General features: G+C 42.9%; 1 protein-coding gene across 11 annotated transcripts in view; it reads left to right on the forward strand.

Annotated features, from left to right (window-relative positions):
* The window catches only part of ABCC2 (ATP binding cassette subfamily C member 2), a 72,054-nt gene that overhangs the window by 38,029 nt on the left and 16,885 nt on the right, over nt 1-17,140 (forward strand). For all 11 annotated transcript variants that reach the window (XM_045040546.1, XM_019813693.2, XM_045040545.1 and 8 more), the window contains 8 exons: nt 1,006-1,182; nt 2,567-2,734; nt 5,152-5,332; nt 10,629-10,749; nt 11,042-11,177; nt 11,894-12,113; nt 12,266-12,420; nt 15,965-16,120. In XM_045040546.1, coding sequence (XP_044896481.1) covers nt 1,006-1,182; nt 2,567-2,734; nt 5,152-5,332; nt 10,629-10,749; nt 11,042-11,177; nt 11,894-12,113; nt 12,266-12,420; nt 15,965-16,120 — 1,314 coding nt within the window. The remainder of the gene's footprint in view (nt 1-1,005; nt 1,183-2,566; nt 2,735-5,151; nt 5,333-10,628; nt 10,750-11,041; nt 11,178-11,893; nt 12,114-12,265; nt 12,421-15,964; nt 16,121-17,140) is intronic.

Below are 17,140 nucleotides of genomic sequence, written 5' to 3' on the forward strand. Positions count from 1 at the left end.
CCAGGTGCCCCTAGAAGTCAATTTTGAATTGGCATGTCACTTTGCCCCCATAGATACCATGGAAACTGGGATACATAGGCTAAAAGAAGATTATTTTAAAATTACCTCTAAACATAATTCTCTTTTATAAAAGTGTGTGTGTGCATACACACACACACACACACACACACACACACACACACACACATATTTCTCCTTTAAACTGACACAAAACTGCTGAATGTCTTCTAAATTATTTTTTAAAAATGGCATTTTCGTTTCAAATGACTTTAACACTCAAAGAAGTTCACATTGGAAATTTGTGGTAATGATTTAACATTAATATTTAAATTGGTTCTAGCCTCAAGTTTTGACTTCTGTTTAACTTTTTAAATAATAAAAACCTTAACTTATCATACCATACTTCCTTTTTTGTTATCATAAATTACTATTTATTTTTTTAATACAATTTTTTCAAAAAAATTTTTAGTATAGTTGGCACACGATGTTATGTTAGTTTCAAGTGTATGAGAAAGCTTTTTCTTGCCAACTCATCACTGAGTTCATTCTCAAACACAGGCCTTTGTCAGGCTTCCTCTCTGGACATGATCTGCTTCATGCATCAGCCTGGCGCCCTCGTTCAAATCTCTTGGTTCTTCCTAAAATCTCTATACCATCACCCCTGTATTAGCCCTCTGGTGGTCTTAGGGTTTGAGTCAATCCCAGTAAGTTTCCTGTTCTAGAAGAAACATGTGTTTCTTCCTCTAATTTTCAGGATCATGGCTAGAAAGTGATAGTGAAATAGAGAGTAGGGAGAAGTATTTAAGTGGTGAACAGGATATTGAATGTTTCTCCCTGGCTGGTGCAATAAATACAAGCACTTTATACATATCAGATGCTCAGTCAGCCTGACATTCATTTTTTAAAATCTAAGTTCTGTTTTTCCTTCCCCATGCTGCCACTCCCTCCTTCAGCCCTGCATTTCTGGAGGTATAACTGTCCCGTGGTCTGGTCCTTCCCATCTAGGGCACTATAGCCTATGTCCCACAGCAATCCTGGATCCAGAATGGCACCTTAAAGGACAACATCCTTTTTGGATCCGAGTTGGATGAAAAGAAATACCAGCAGGTTCTGGAGGCCTGTGCCCTCCTCCCAGACTTGGAAGTGCTGCCTGGAGGAGACCTGGCCGAGATTGGAGAGAAGGTACTTGGGACACCAAGGGACCTTGAAGGGTGAAGAAATAGTAGTGGGGGGCGGGGGGGGGGTGACGGGGAGCAAGGACGGTGAAGTACATGGGAGTAAAAGAGCTGACCAATTTTGGTAGTCAGCTTGGAACAAATACCAGAAAACACGAGGGACACCTGGCTGGCTAGGTTGTATAAGCATCCAACTTCAGCTCAAGTCATGATCTCCTGGTTTGTGAGATCAAGCCCTGCATCAGGCTCTGTGCTGATGGCTCAGATCCTGACACCCATTTGGGATTCTGTGTCTCTTCTCTCTCTCTGCCCCTCCCCCATTCACGCTTTGTATCTCTCTCTCAAAAATAAATAAAAACATTAAAAAATTTAATTTTTTTAAAATTTTTTTAACGTTTATTCATTTTTTGAGAGAGAGAGAGAGACACAGCATGAGTGGAGAAGGGACAGAGAGAGAGGGAGACACAGAATCCGAAGCAAGCACCAGGCTCTGAATTGACAGCACACAGCCCAATGCGAAGCTTGAACCCACAAACCGTGAGATCATGACCTGAGCCGAAGTCGGACACTTAACTGACTGAGCCACCCAGGCGCCCCACCAAAAAAAATTTTTTTAAAGAAAGCTGATGAGGCTAGGACCAGAGAGGCTAACTAACCAGAGCCTGGCCCAAGGATGATCTCGCAGGTGGAGGAGCAGACGCAGGACCAGAGCTTAGGTGTCCTGACTCAACTTCTGGATGCTAGTGAGGCCTGGAGAAAGGTTCTACTACTCTGCTTCAAATACTTAGAAATTTAGTGTGACTTTCTCAGGTTATTAAATGCCTTTTAAAAAAATACATTGTTAACGACCGTATTGTATCCGTTATATGGTTAGAGTGTAATTGATTTAGAAATTCCCGATGCCTACATATTTAGGATGTTTTCAACCTTCTTTCCTATTACTAACAATGAATAGAGCAGTCTTTGAGGGACAAGAATCTTCAGCTACTAGAAGATTAATGAAGATACAGCTCTAGAATGATTTTGTTCACTATTTCAAATACACTTATTGAGTAATTACTATGTACCACACAGCATTTTAAGCGCTGGAGTTACAACCATGAATAAAATAGGGAAAATCTGCCCTGGTGCAGCTCCACATTCCCATGGGGCAGGAAACAAAAATAATAAGTAAATCATCTCATAGAAAATGGTAATTTTGGCATACGTTTCATCATTGGGCCTGAAGTAATTTATTTGAATCAAAGTTATTGATTTGTATAGAGGAACTTCGAAGGTTTTAAATCCCTTGATACCTTATTGAAGTAAATCTCTTCCTTTCCCCTCCATAATAGTCTCTGTGAAGGTGGGACTATGGAGTAGTGCTTAATAGAAATTATTTTCTTCTTCAGGGTATAAATCTCAGTGGGGGTCAGAAGCAGCGGATTAGCCTGGCCAGAGCTACCTATCAAAATTCAGACATCTATGTTCTGGATGACCCCCTGTCAGCCGTGGATGCTCATGTGGGAAAACATATTTTCAACAAGGTCTTGGGTCCCAATGGCCTATTGAAAGGCAAGGTGAGAAATTACTTAAAGCAATGAAGACATCGGGGTAGGGATTGGGGGACATATCTCCTAGGACTGTTGCTGTCCTGAAGCATGTACTTACCTCCCCTATCCCCCAACATACCACCAAGGCTGCTGAGGAGATACAGTGTCAGACTGGTCTTTCAGGAGATGACCCATGAAAGCTCCCATCTTGAGGTCATAGCTTATGCTAGAACTGGCTAATTTGAACCTTATTCTGTAGCTCCGATGACATTGATCCTCCTAGGATGATTGGTTGTGATGGAAAGCACTCTGAGATCTGTGGTATAACAAGATTATATTTGGTCTTTGCCCCCAGTTCCTGACACAGAGCTCTGAACACTTGGAATTTCCTGAGTAATACTAGGAGTGTTTTTTGTTCATAAGCCTAGAGACAGACTTAGGGTGCAGCCCCTAGATAGCCTCAGGACTGGGCTGTTCAAGAGAAAGCCCAAGTGGGGCACCTGGGTGGCTCAGTCAGTTAAGCGTCTGACTTTGGCTCAGGTTATGATCTCATAGCCCATGAGTTCGAGCCCTGCATCAGTCTCTCTGCTGTTAGTGCAGAGCCTACTTCAGATCCTCTGTGCTCCTCTCTCTTTCTGCTCCTCCCCACCATGCTCGCTGGTGAGTGCTCTCTCTCTCTCCCCCATAAACAAACAAACAAACAAGCAAGCAAACAAACTTTAAAAAAGAGAGTGAGAAAGCCCAAGTGATGGGTGGGTTGGAACTTTCAGGCCTCTGGGGAGGGAAGCAAGGGCTGAAGATTGGATTATAAAAATTTGTGAGCAGTGGGATCCAGAGGGCTTCTGGGTTGGTGAACACATTAAGGTGCCGAGAGGGAGGCTGTGGGCATGGAAGCTCCACAGGTGAGTCCCACACCCCCATAGCCTGCCCTCTGCATTTCTTCTGTTGACTGTTCTTGAGTTGTATTCTTTATGATAAACCAACAAACAAGTAAAGTGTGTTCTGGAGATCGATGAGCCATTCTGATAAACTACTGATCATGAGAAAGGGGCTTTATGGCTAGTTGGTTGGAAGTAAGGGTGGCCCAAGTCATGCAAATTGCCTCTGAAGTCGGTCAGTCTCATAGGACCAAGCCCTTCAGCTGTGGGGTTTGTGCTAATTCTAGGTAGTCAGTGTCAGAATTGAATCACTGAACATCTAGCTGGTGTCGGAGAATTGGTTGGAGTCAGAAAACATCCCAGAGGACCCAATAACTCACCTTGCTGGTGGGACATAGGTCATCCCACAGGTTTTAGAGCTCTGCTCTGAAAAGGCACTTTCCTGGAACCCTTGCAGGATGTGGGAATGTGGGGATAAAATAGAACTAACATTTTTTTTGTGTTTTCATGATGCCCCAGGCCTGTGCTAAGCACTTTGATTGCGATGCCTCATTGGACTTTCACAATGCCCCCATGAGAGAGTACAAATAAAGTGGCCAGAGCAAGTCACTAGAGCTAGTGGTAGGTGAAGGCTAGACTTTCCTTACCATGGGCAAGTTAGCCCATTTGCCCTGACACAGTGGGCTGAATGGGGGAGGTGCTGGCAGAGCCCTTTGTGGGTTTGAATGTGTCCCTCACCAACAGCAAGTGTACCATGAGGGCTGACAGTAACATCTCCCTCAGTATTGGGCAGTAAAACTCCATCTGTGTGTGGCCTGTTCCCTTCAAGACTTCTTGATTGCTGCTAGTCAGGGTAGGTGGGCTGCTGTCCCACTGAGGCCCTTTGCTTCTCTTGGATCAGTAAGTCAACAGGAACTCACTCTCCCTTCTATTTCTGGTTCTGTCTCCTGTCCGAATGGCCTTTGGCTCCATTCATTCATGAACTATATACCACCCTGTGCCTGGTTTGTTGCAAAGACTGGGCATGCACAGATGAAAAGGTCTGTCCTTGCTCTCAAGTTCAGTTGGTTAGCTGGTTAGTAGAAGGGGAAATTAGCTAGTTATTTCCTTAGTTTAGGATGCATCTGTTATATTGATAGGCTTGGATCTCAAGTGACATTCCTAAGCTCTCAGGAAGCTGGAAGAACGTGTGTAGGGCAAACCTTGCTGTCACTACAGGCAAATAACAATATATCCACGAGGACCAGAGTCTCCCCTTACACATAGGGTCTGGTGTTAGGATGAGGCACTGGGAAGGAAAGAAAAAAGTAAAAGAGGTCAAGTGTTCAGGGCTACGTTTTGAAACAGAGCCCTTAAATGAATTTAAATGACTGTTTTTTCCTTCCCTCCCACCCCCAGAGCAAGCCAAAGAAGTCAATAGACATTCTGGGTAGTTGGAAGTTAGCTACTCATAGTTGGCAGGAAGAAGTTACTTCCTTTCCTTTTTAAGAGCAAGCCAAGGATGGTGGTGGACAGAGGGGCTCACAGAAGGAAGGTGGTGGCACTACTTACTGTTGTTTTTTTCAGACTCGACTCTTGATTACACATAGCATTCACTTTCTTCCCCAAGTGGATGAGATTGTGGTTCTGGGGAATGGCACCATCCTGGAGAAGGGATCCTACAGCACTCTGCTGGCCAAGAAAGGATTGTTTGCTAAGATTCTGAAGACATCCAAAAAACAGATGGGTCTTGAAGGAGAGGCCACAGGTATGTAAGGAGGACTGGAACAGGATAAAGCTTGGGTATGGGAAGGGTAGAAGTGATAAACTGATACTGACTGCCTGAACTATGCAGTATCCAGTGAGCTCAGTTTGGAAGTGAATTATCCAGAGATCCAAAATCTATTCTTTCTGTATTTTATGTCTCTGTAAAGAAACACAGACACAGAAATTCTGTGCCTGAGCCAAACTAGGGGCTCATCCTGCTCAGCTCGTCTCCACCATGCAATCGAAGAACACTCTTTAGAAGGGTGTGACTGAAGATTTGGGGTGATTAGTCCCTGTGGAAGAAAGACTAGTACCATCAGGCACCCCCTTTTAAGGATGCTGTACTTCTGTTGACTCAAATCACACATCCCACCCCACCTACCCTAAATCTGCTAAAACCACTTCCTGGACAGCTTCATAGACTGGTACTAATAGTGTACTGAAACATTCTTGATAAGGCCTAACAAAGGGCATCTTGACTAATATACCAAAAACCACTGGGTGTTTCGAACCAGGAAGAATCGTGGCAGTTGCATGGTCTCACAGTACACCACAGGAATAGCCCCTAATACCACCACCATTGGAGTCATTGATTAGCTCTAGTCAGCAATGGAGCCCTGATCCCTGGGGACCTTCCCAAGAATCTGCCAGTAGTAGTCCTGCACATAGTTCTGGATATCTGCTTTGGGTAGCAGTCACCAGCAGTAGGTCAAGCCTTAGAAAGCAAGATCTGAAGGGTGCATTCCACAAGTCAGTCAGAAAAGGAGGTAGTTACAGAGCCTGCAAGTGAGAACTCATTCAGGCCTTGAGGTCAGGACACATGATGGTTCAAACCCACCCCAGGGAGCACGAGAGATGGAAAGAAAAGCCTGAACCATAAAGTCTGTAAGTATTAAGTCTTTAGACATGGTTTTCTTTTGTTCTTTGAACATATTTATAATAGTTGATTTAAAGTCTTTCTCTGGTAAACCCAGTGCCTGTGCTTCCCTAGGTACAGTTTCTGTTGACTGCTTTTTTTCCTGTGTATGGTCCCATGCTTTCTTCCTTTACGTGTCTCACAATTTTTTGTTGAAAACTGCTCAGGGCAGGACAGAGTAGGAGTGATAAACTGTCAAGTGTTGGAGGGATAGGACAGGAGCAAAGAACAGGATGATATGGGTGACAGGGTTGGGAGCTATCCCAGGAGACTGGGGCAGGGGCACTGGGAACCAGCAGAAAGGAAGAAGTCGGAACTTTTCATTAGCCTTTACGTGCTCCAGGCACTGGCCTAGAGAAAGCAAAAATCACCTGCCTGGGCAGTGAAGGCCCCAAGCCAAAGGGCAGTGTCAGATGCTTTTTTCCCTTAAGTTGTTGCTCAACTACATCAACATGAGGTGCCTGGGTAGTTTTCTTATGCTAAGTCTAGACTTTTTTTTGCCGCGATCTGAGTTTCATGGATTCTGCCATGATCTGAGTTTCCAGATGGCCCCTTTGAAGAATCCTATCCTCTATGTAAAGGTCAGTTTGTAAAACAGCTCATCAAGCCTTTGTCAATCAAGGTAAACATTGAGTAATTATTTCTGAGCAATGCCTGGCATGCTGTTGTTGTTGGCAAGGGGTAGACCATGACATGGTAGAATGAAGGGAAAGGCAGGAGGGCAAGGGTGACCTGTGTCAATATTGGCTTGGTTTATCATTTTCTTTCTTTTTTAAAGTATTTTATTTATTTATTTAAAAAAAATTTTTTTTAATGTTTATTTATTTTTGAGACAGAGAGAGACAGAGCATGAATGGGGGAGGGGCAGAGAGAGAGGGAGACACAGAATCGGAAGCAGGCTCCAGGCTCTGAGCCATCAGCCCAGAGCCCGACGCGGGGCTTGAACTCACGAACTGTGAGATCGTGACCTGAGCTGAAGTCGGACGCTCAACCGACTGAGCCACCCAGGCGCCCCTATTTATTTTTGAGAGAGACAGAGTGTGAGCAGGGGAGGGGCAGAGAGGGGGGTAGACACAGAATCCAAAGCAGGCTCCAGGTTCTGAGCTGTCAGCACAGAGTCTGACATGGGGCTCAAACCCATGAGCAGTGAGATCATGACCTGAGCCGGTCGGTCGCTTAACCAACTAAGCCACCCAGGGGCAACCCCCCCTTTTTAAAAATTGTATACTATTTTCTTAATTAGCTGCCATAACAAAACACTACAAACTGGCTCAAACAACAGACATTTATTGTCTCATGGTTCTGGACGCTAGAAGTCCAAAATCAATCCATAGGATTGGTTCCTTCCGAACGCGACAGGGAAGAACATGTTCCAGGACTCTCTCCTAGCTTCTGGGGGTTTGTTGACAATCTTTGGCATTTTTGGTTTGAAGACCCATCACATCGATCTCTGCCTTCATCCTCACATGCTATTCTCCCTTGTGTGCATCAATTCCAAGTTTCCCCTTTTTATAAAAACATCAGACATAATGCATTAGGGGCTCATCCCACTCCAGTCTGACCTCATCTTAACTAATTACATCTACAATGATCCTATTTCCAAATAAAGTCACATTCTGAGGTAGTGGAGGTTAGGATTTCAACATATGGATTTGGTGGGGGACACAAGTCACTCTATCATGTCTATTCTCTGGCATCCCCAAATTCACATCTTTTTTGTGTCCAAAATACATTCACACCATCCCAGCATCCCCAATGTGTTAATCATTCCAGTATCTCCTCTAAGTCCAAAATCTCCTCCAAATGTCAATTTGAAGTCCCAAATTTTATCCTCTCCTCACTCAAATCAGTTGTGGGTGAGACCCAGAGTCTTGGGGCAAAACTCCTCTCCATCTGACAAGCTATAAAACCAGACAGATTATCTGCTTCAGTGGTAAGACCAGCATTAGGATAGACATTCCCATTTCAAAAAGGAAAGACGGTCATGAATCCCAAGCAAATCCCAAATCTAGCAGGGTCAATTCCACCAGATTTTAAGGTTTGATGATAGTCTTGTTTGGTCTGATGCTATCTGTTCTTTAGGCTCAACCTGGGCTGGTGGTTCCACCCTCTGGAACTGAGGGGTAGTCAACCCCAGGGTCATTTTTCCCTCTTCTTGAAGGATAACACATGTTCATGGCTGGATAGTTCTATTGGTACGTTTTCTGCCTGTAGAATCCCAGAAGTCTGACCATATTCCTTCATTTAGTCCTGCCTCTGTCCCCTACAGTCCAAGCTGGCAGCTTTTGTGCTAAGATGGTTGATTGGATTAAGTCACACACTTAATCTCTTTAGTAAATCTGTTGAGTCTTTCTAATGGATTTTTCATTTTAGTTACTGTACTTTTCTAGAATTTCTATTTTTTTCTTAATTTGATCTGTTTTGATGTTCTCTATTTGATAAGAACTCATTTTCATACTTTAGATCTTTAGACATGGTTTTCTTTTCTTCTTTGAACATATTTATAATAGTTGATTTAAAGTCTTTCTCTGGTAAGCCCAATGCCTGTGCTTCCCTAGGTACAGTTTCTGTTGACTGCTTTTTTTTCCTGTGTATGGTCCCATGCTTTCTTTGCGTGTCTCACAATTTTTTGTTGAAAACTGGTCACTTTAAATAATACAACTCTGGAAATAAGATTTTTCCTCTGCCAGGATTTGTTGTTCCTCCTGTTTAATTTCCTTAACTAATTCTTACTAAACCTGCGTTCTTTGTCGTGTGTGGCCAATGAAGTCTCTGCTTGGGTGGTCAGCTAATGATTAGAGATTTCTTTACGGGCCTGGAACCAATAAGTCACTCAGGCTTTTCTGAGAGGCTTTGTGTGTGTGTGTGTGTGTGTGTGTGTGTGTGTGTGTGTGTGTGTGGTGGGCGGTGGCGGGGGGGGGGGGGGGGGGGGGGAGGGGGCGTGTCCTTAACACTCCAGTAGACAATTTACAATTCTGCTTCACCTTTTGTTTCTTGCTTGCCCAGAGTAGCCAGAGGTGAGAGTAGAGCCTTCTCCAGTCTCTCTGGAGCATGTGTGCAGCCCTGCCCATGTGTATGGCATTCTAGATTGCCAGGGGTATATTAAAGATATCAAAGCTCCCTAAGGATATCTTATTCCCCAGCTTTTCCTTTTAAGTTTTTGTTTAGCTACTTATTTGCCCCAACTGTTATCACCATCTCAGGCAGCTGTGATGTTAAACAATTGTTGCCGATTGCTGACTCCAAGTCAGGTCCAACAAAGACAAGCCCTGTGCATGGGGTTTTCTAGGGAACTGCCAGACAGGTCAAATAATGATGGTTCTCTAGGGGTTGAAATCGGTAACCAAAGGGTTAGTGGGACTTAGTAAGCACAACTACAACTCTTTACCCAGGCCTTTTTCATTTGCCCTTAAATTTTCTTGACTCTACTTTGTGGAGGCAAATGTGAAGCTTGCCCTCCTCCTGTCTTTTTGGCATCCTCTCAAACCCTTTCCTTACTTTATACTCAATGGCTCAGTGATTGTCTTTGCTGCATGTTGGGCAGACAGACTTGAGTTCAGTTACAGGATGAGGCTTTGGGAGAATTTTGAACACTTTCTGTTCCCTCCAGCAGCCAGGAGGCTGCTATTTGTGGTTACCATGTTTGTGAGGCTATTAGTATTCTAGGCTACAGTGGATCTGAGGAGAGAGGATTGGGGGTAAATTAAACTATCACAAAGCTTATTGTTCTTACTGGGATTTAACCATTTTTCTTAAATAAATGTTCCTTGGATTGTTGCAAGCCTTTGGTTAATTCCAGAGTTAGGAAAAAAGTTTAACAATATTTTGCCAGTATTCTCACTGCTTTATGGAGTTATCAATTTCCAGAGGTCTTTACCATTGCCACTGATGTCCAGGCTGTTTTACATTTTACTTCTTTTATTTTCAATTTTAAAAATGTATTCTTTATTTGCAGCATATGTTTTTCAAGTGTTTTAAATTCACAAAAGTTTGTAAAGTTATTTGAATTTCAAGAAGAGCATTTTTAATTTATACTCCCCTTTCTAGTAAATTCTGGGAATTAGGACTCTTCTGCTTATCTACTATAACCTTAAAAGTTCTTTCCTTGCTGCAAAAGAACTGAGAAGCTTCTGGGAATATTTTTCTCCTTTTTACCATTTTCTCTTCCACTAGAACATTAACTCATCTCTCCTTTATCCTTGTATTTCTCAGCTATTAGAGATACTAATAAGTAATATTTCTGAAGCAAAATATTCCAGCCTGTGTATACATTTGTGGTCTCTTGCTGAAGGGCCAGCTAGATCAGAAAGAACTCTTCCTTGTTCATAGAATTCAGATGGCTCTATGTCGCCACCTCCCTAACCTTTGATGTGTCTCCTAGTCAATGAGGACAGTGAAGAAGATGACTGTGGGCTGATGCCCAGTGTGGAGGAAATCCCTGAGGAGGTGGCCTCCTTGACCATGAGAAGAGAGAACAGCCTTCATCGAACACTTAGTCACAGGTTGGTCATCTATTCAGCTGGCAGCCCTCGTCATCACTTCCATACTTCCATCTGATCATTCTCTTTTTCTCTGTGGGCTTGTCCTGAGGGTGTGGAAACCGGGGACACTCCCAGCTCTTCCTTTGTTTCTTTGTACGGAGAGCAGGGGCAGGGTGGGGTGTTTCTCTATGGCCATGTGTTCTGAAATGCACTTTGATGTTAGCAGAGCGACTGTGACATCTGCTTGCAACAAGACCCCCCCCCGATGCATCTGCGCGTCCTCAAGAATGCTTTCCTCCTCTCTCTTTCTCAGTTCTAGGTCCAGTAGCAGGCACCGGAAATCCCTAAAAAACTCTTTGAAAACTCGGAATGTGAATACCCTGAAGGAGGAGGAAGAACTAGTCAAAGGACAAAAACTAATTAAGAAGGAATTCATACAAACTGGAAAGGTGAAGGCCACAATAAAAAGTACAATTTGAGGTGATCTAAGGCTTGGGATCTGAACATTTTAAAGTTTGGTGACTTGAATACATATCTACAGGCGGGATATGTCTCATGTGCTTTGCAAATCTTCAGCTTCATCATTGAAATGTTAGTAGAGGCTTTGGGCTTTCTATCAAATCCTATTTCCAAGAATGACAGGTTTCCTGTAAACATCCTCATACCACATTGCATAAGTAATTCCATTCTGATATGTGGAGGGAACAACAAAACTGCTTTGAGATGCAATTCTTGGAGCCAGAAAATACTAATAAGTCGATCTGAGAGCACACAATTCAAATTAATAAAACTTTAAAAACAAGGTCTTAAGTTTAAGGTCTTAATTTAAATCCAAATTACTAAAAACAAGCTCCAAGGTCTGCAGTATACCCTCCATCCCACTCTGTTGTGTCTGTGTTGTTGTTCTCCCACTCTATTTTGATATCTTTCTCTCTTAATTGTATCTAGAAGATTATTAATAATGTGATATTATTTACCCCACATTGTATTTCCGCATCCATTAGTATCCTGGCCTAATGCAGAAATTGTGACCACAGATTACCAAATTTTGCTACCTGCTATCCACTTTTCCAGGGGACTCCACTCCCCCTTGTGATTGGTATTCTAGGTAACTACTCACCAATAGCCGTTAGGATTTCTAATACTGAGGGTGGGTGCTTTTCAGGTGAAGCTGTCCATCTACCTGAAATACCTGCGAGCCATGGGATTGTGTTTGATATTCTTCATCATCATTGCCTATGTGATCAATGCTGTGGCTTATATTGGGTCCAACCTCTGGCTCAGCGCTTGGACCAATGACTCTAAAACTTATAATGGCACCAACTATCCAGCCTCACAGAGGGACCTGAGAGTTGGCGTCTATGGAGCTCTGGGATTGGTACAAGGTATGTCTGATGGCTATACCAGCCATCTCTTAGAGAATCTGCCTGGTCTATGTACTTTGTCTAGACTCAGGGAAGAAATTGCCATCATGTCCTTGGCACAGGTCTTTAGGGATCCCTGTGCATAGTACTGACTAAACTCGTTCCATTTTTAGGTGTGTTTGTGCTCATAGGAAATCTTTGCAGTGCCCGTGCTTCCACTCATGCGTCAAACATCCTTCACAAGCAACTGCTAACCAATATCCTTCGAGCACCCATGAGTTTTTTTGACACAACACCCACAGGCCGGATTGTGAACAGGTTCGCTGGTGTAAGTATCTAAAGGGCTGTACGATGTTGTGTTTTAGGATCTTTCCACTGTGAACAGGGCAAGAATTCTCCTATCCCCCTAGGCAACAGTATACAGTTATAGTTCTTTTGTCCACTTAGCACGCAAATGTTTATTGAGCACCTTGTGTGAGGTCCCAAGGATCCTGGGGATATAGAGATGAAAAGCTAAGGCCGTTTAAGAGCTCACCATCTAGTGAGGGAGACAGTCAAGGAAATAAAGGAGTATGACAGGACACAATAAAACCAATAACAACATGTGTATATAGTGCTGTTCTGGGAGTACAAAACAGTGACAGAGCAAAGAGGTACCAGCTCCTCCTGGTGACAAAGCGGGAAATGTCAGAAAATGTGAGACTTAAGTCATAAAAGGAACTTAGCCAGGGAGATATGGTTGGGAGAGGTGGGTTGGCAGTAGTAGAAGAAAAATGAGAAGGATTATCCTGCAGAGGGAAGAACACATGCACTGGCTATGATGGTCAATAAAAGAGAAAACAGAATAACCCTTTGCTTGGTCTCTGCTCCATTCCTATTCTATCTTTGATACTTTAAGATAAGTAAATGAAGTCTGGATTATGGAAAAGAGCCACCTAAAATTTTAATAAAGTTATAAAACATTATTTCCATGTACTGCAGATCCGGGAACGCTTAGCATTCATTTATTCAACGGTATTTATCGAGCAGCTGGTATGAGCCAAGGACTGTATGAGGCGCTGGAATGCTTAATAAATGATAAGATCATAGATGGCTGTCTTCCAAGAGCCAAACCCAACCCATGATTCTTCATGCATTTGAGATGGAGATTTTAGGAACAGAGGCAGAAATCAAGTAATTCTAATAGTCGGCTGTCATCAGCACGCTTTTAGTCTTCTTTTTTTTTTTTTTTCCAACGTTTTTATTTATTTTTGGGACAGAGAGAGACAGAGCATGAACGGGGGATGGGCAGAGAGAGAGGGAGACACAGAATCGGAAACAGGCTCCAGGCTCCGAGCCATCAGCCCAGAGCCTGACGCGGGGCTCGAACTCCCGGACTGCGAGATTGTGACCTGGCTGAGATCGTGACCTGGCTGAAGTCGGATGCTTAACCGACTGCGCCACCCAGGCGTCCCTAGTCTTCTTGTTTGTAGAAAAGGGAGCACATTTTTCACACTGTCTGAGTAGCTTTAGACCCTTATCTTTTTGGCCTCAGAACAGACATAAAGGCCAGCCCACAGCTAAGTTCTGGGACATCGTGGCTGCTTTAAAACTGGACAAGTTGACTGGTTTCCATTTATCACTTTACTCTGGGACAAATATGGTGAGCATGATGTCATTGGAGACAACTTCAGTCGGTTTTCTGCTCTTTAATAAAACCTAAAAAAACATACTATTTTATGTTAGGTTGTTAGGTTAGTTATGTTAGTTAGTTATGTTAGTTTTTTAGTTATTTTATTCATTTTATTTTATTTTTAATGTTTATTTTTGAGAGAGACAGAGTGCGAGCAGAGGAGGTGCAGAGAGGGAGGGAGACACAGAATCCAAAGAAGGCTCCAGGCTCTGAGCTGTCAGTGCAGAGCCTGATGTGGGGTTGAACCCATGAGCCGTGAGATCATGACCCGAGCTGAAGTTGGACGCTTAACTGACTGAGCCACCCAGGTGCCCCTATCTTATTTTATTTTATTTCATTTTAAAATAGGCTCCATGCCAAATGTGGGGCTTGAACTCACAACCCTGAGATCAAGAGTCCCATGCTCTACTGACTGAACCAGCCAGATGCCCCAAAGAGCATGCAATTTTATTTTATTTAAAAAAAAATTTAACACTTATTTTTGAGAGACAGAGACAGAGCATGAGCAGGGGAGGGGCAGACAGACAGGGAGACACAGAATCTGAAGCAGGCTCCAGGCTCCAAGCTGTCAGCACAGAGCACGATGCAGGGCTCAAACTCGTGAACTGTGAGATCATGACCTGAGCTGAAGTCAGATGCTTAACCGACTGAGCCATCTAGACACCCTGGGCATGCAATTTTAAATGGGGAGATTTCTCACAGGAATTTTGCAAAGATTGCACACTCTTTTCTGATGTTGTAATATATATTTATTACATGGAATATATGGGTGTGCGTGTGTGTGTGTATATATATATGGAATATATAAAACATGGAATGCTTGTTATGTGCCAGGTTAATTATATTTATATATATCATATATGTGTATAAGTATATATAAATGTATAATTATATATGTATTATATATAACCATATATAAATATAAATACATATAAATAAATATAAAATTATATGTATATAATTAATCTTCTGAAAAAGAATGCAGAGACCTTACTGTGAGTTAGGCAACTGTCATATTTTGCTAACTGCTTTTGCATGCAAAAGGAAACTGTCATTGACTATATGGTGAGTTTTGTGGGGAAAGGGAGCTCATACCTATAAAGGAGAGTTTGATTTAGAGTCCTCTGGAATAGATGGCTGAGCCCTTAAGAGGTGAAGGGAGAGGATGGAAGAAAGAAAGTGGGAGAATCTATGCCAGTAAAGGACAAAAAGTAATCTGTATAGAACTGATAGCTGGTAAGGATTTCTTTTTTTCTGCCAATCCTGGACATATAGTTATTTGCATTCTGATAGGACTCTGAGAAGATAAATTAGACTCAGTCATTCAGGACTCTTGGGAAACTGTTATCCCTTATCCAGTTTGGGAAACTCCAGAGATAATTTGAACTCACCTTGATACCCACACATTACTAATGCTAAAATCCATATAATCTAAGAAATGTAAGTAAGGGAAGCCCAAAGTATAAGTCAGACTTCCTGTGTATACTGACCCATTATCCATCCGTCCATCCATCCATCCATCCATCCATTTGTTCATTTATTCAACATGACATGAAGGCAATATGGCAGTAAGACCCATTTGTCACCTCTGGGTTACTTGGTTAGAACACTGGCCAGGCGAGTGTCACATTTGACCTCCACCTCCCTCTCCTCATGAAGCTCTCTGCTCAGCAGAGAAAACAGCTTGCCAGGTAGATGATGGTTCTTCAGTCAAGGGTCGGTGACAAGGCTTGTTGACTGGAGGCTTCAAACAGAAGGAATGCTTGTTATGTGCCAGGTTCTATTCTAGGCACTGAATGGAATTAGGACCTTGTAAAGTTAAATTAAATTGAATTGGCTCAGTTAGAGGAGGATTTACCTGTAAGTCTCTATTAGCTTACAATGATTATGAATGGTTTAATAAATCTGACAAGTGAGAATTTCACTGAGAAGAGTGAAAACCTTTACCAAGTCTGTTGAAAAAAGTGAAGGGTGACTGCCATATCTGTTTGGAAGGATTTAGAAAGATGAAGAAATTACAGAAGTGATATTGGTTATTGGGATGAGCAGAAAAGTGTATTGCAAATGAATACCATGAAATGACTAAATGAAGGACTCACTGGGAACCCAGAATCCAACAATTCCCCTGCTGGAGTCAGGAAGATGGAAGATTTCCTAGTAACCTATTTGCACAGCATTCTTCTAATTTATGTGTTCCTAGGATATCTCCACGGTGGATGACACCCTCCCCTTGTCCCTGCGAAGCTGGCTAGTGTGCTTCCTGGGAATCATCAGCACCCTTGTCATGATCTGCATGGCCACTCCCATCTTTATCACCGTCATCATTCCCCTTGGCATCATTTATACATTTGTGCAGGTAGGTTCAAAAAGACCTAGGTGTCCTTTCCTCTCTACTTACAAAAGCCCAGTCTCCCTCCTGAGAATCTTCTCTTTTGTTTATTGCTAGTCATTCAGTCCTCTCTAGCATCTTTGTCACTTAGTCCTATATTGACATAGTGAGGAGTCCAGAGGCCACTGTCTGGAGATAGAGTGTCAGCACCAACTGGTGTGTGGTTCACAGCAGATCTCACTTTAGCTGCTGCCCTCCCCCAACCCTCAACTAAAGATTTACACGGGGCAGATTTATGTTTGGACCTAAGACTACTTTGAGGTTGGCTCTGGACAGTCTGTAAGTTCTGTAAGATCCCCCGTAATGGATAGGTGATGGGTTGCTTCTAGAAGAGTTGTGCTATGGCTGCTTCCTTGATTGGCTTAGGCTTATCTTCTGGGAGATGTCTCTTGGCAGAAGCTAGATCTCTATTCACTTCAGGGCAATTCTAGTTTCACCTGGGTGTCTATGGATGACTTAGACTCAATGCCAATATATTCTTGAGGGAACAGATAGCTTGAAAGCCAAGTGAAGCAAGTGGAGGGGACTCCACGCCCATATTAAAAAGTGATGAGGGGAGGCAAGCTGTGGAGAGAATTCGTTGGGATGAAATGTTTACGTTGGGAAAACAATTCTGAAAAACTTGCAGTTAAGTGCAGCCTTGTGGCTCTTGGTAAGGTGACAACCCCTGGTATTTGTGTTAAGTTCCTCAGGTACATTGCTATCTCAATAACAACCTCTCAGCCATTAATGATAAGCCAACAGTAAGAAGAAGGATATTTGAGGAAACTTCTAGGTAAAACGTTTTGGGTCCAGACTCTCAAATGACCAGCTCTTTCCTGGTCTCAACAAATCCTCACAGACTCCAGTAGCACCGCAGAACTGCATTCCACTAAATCTCATCCTTCAGCCTTGTGTCTCAAGGTCTGTCTGCACATATAGTCCTAGTTCTTAGACCCTCAACGTTCCACATATTTCCAGAACTACCTTCATACACCATTGAAGCAC

Source organism: Felis catus, chromosome D2 (assembly GCF_018350175.1).
Source record: "Felis catus isolate Fca126 chromosome D2, F.catus_Fca126_mat1.0, whole genome shotgun sequence".
Lineage (NCBI taxonomy): Eukaryota > Metazoa > Chordata > Mammalia > Carnivora > Felidae > Felis > Felis catus.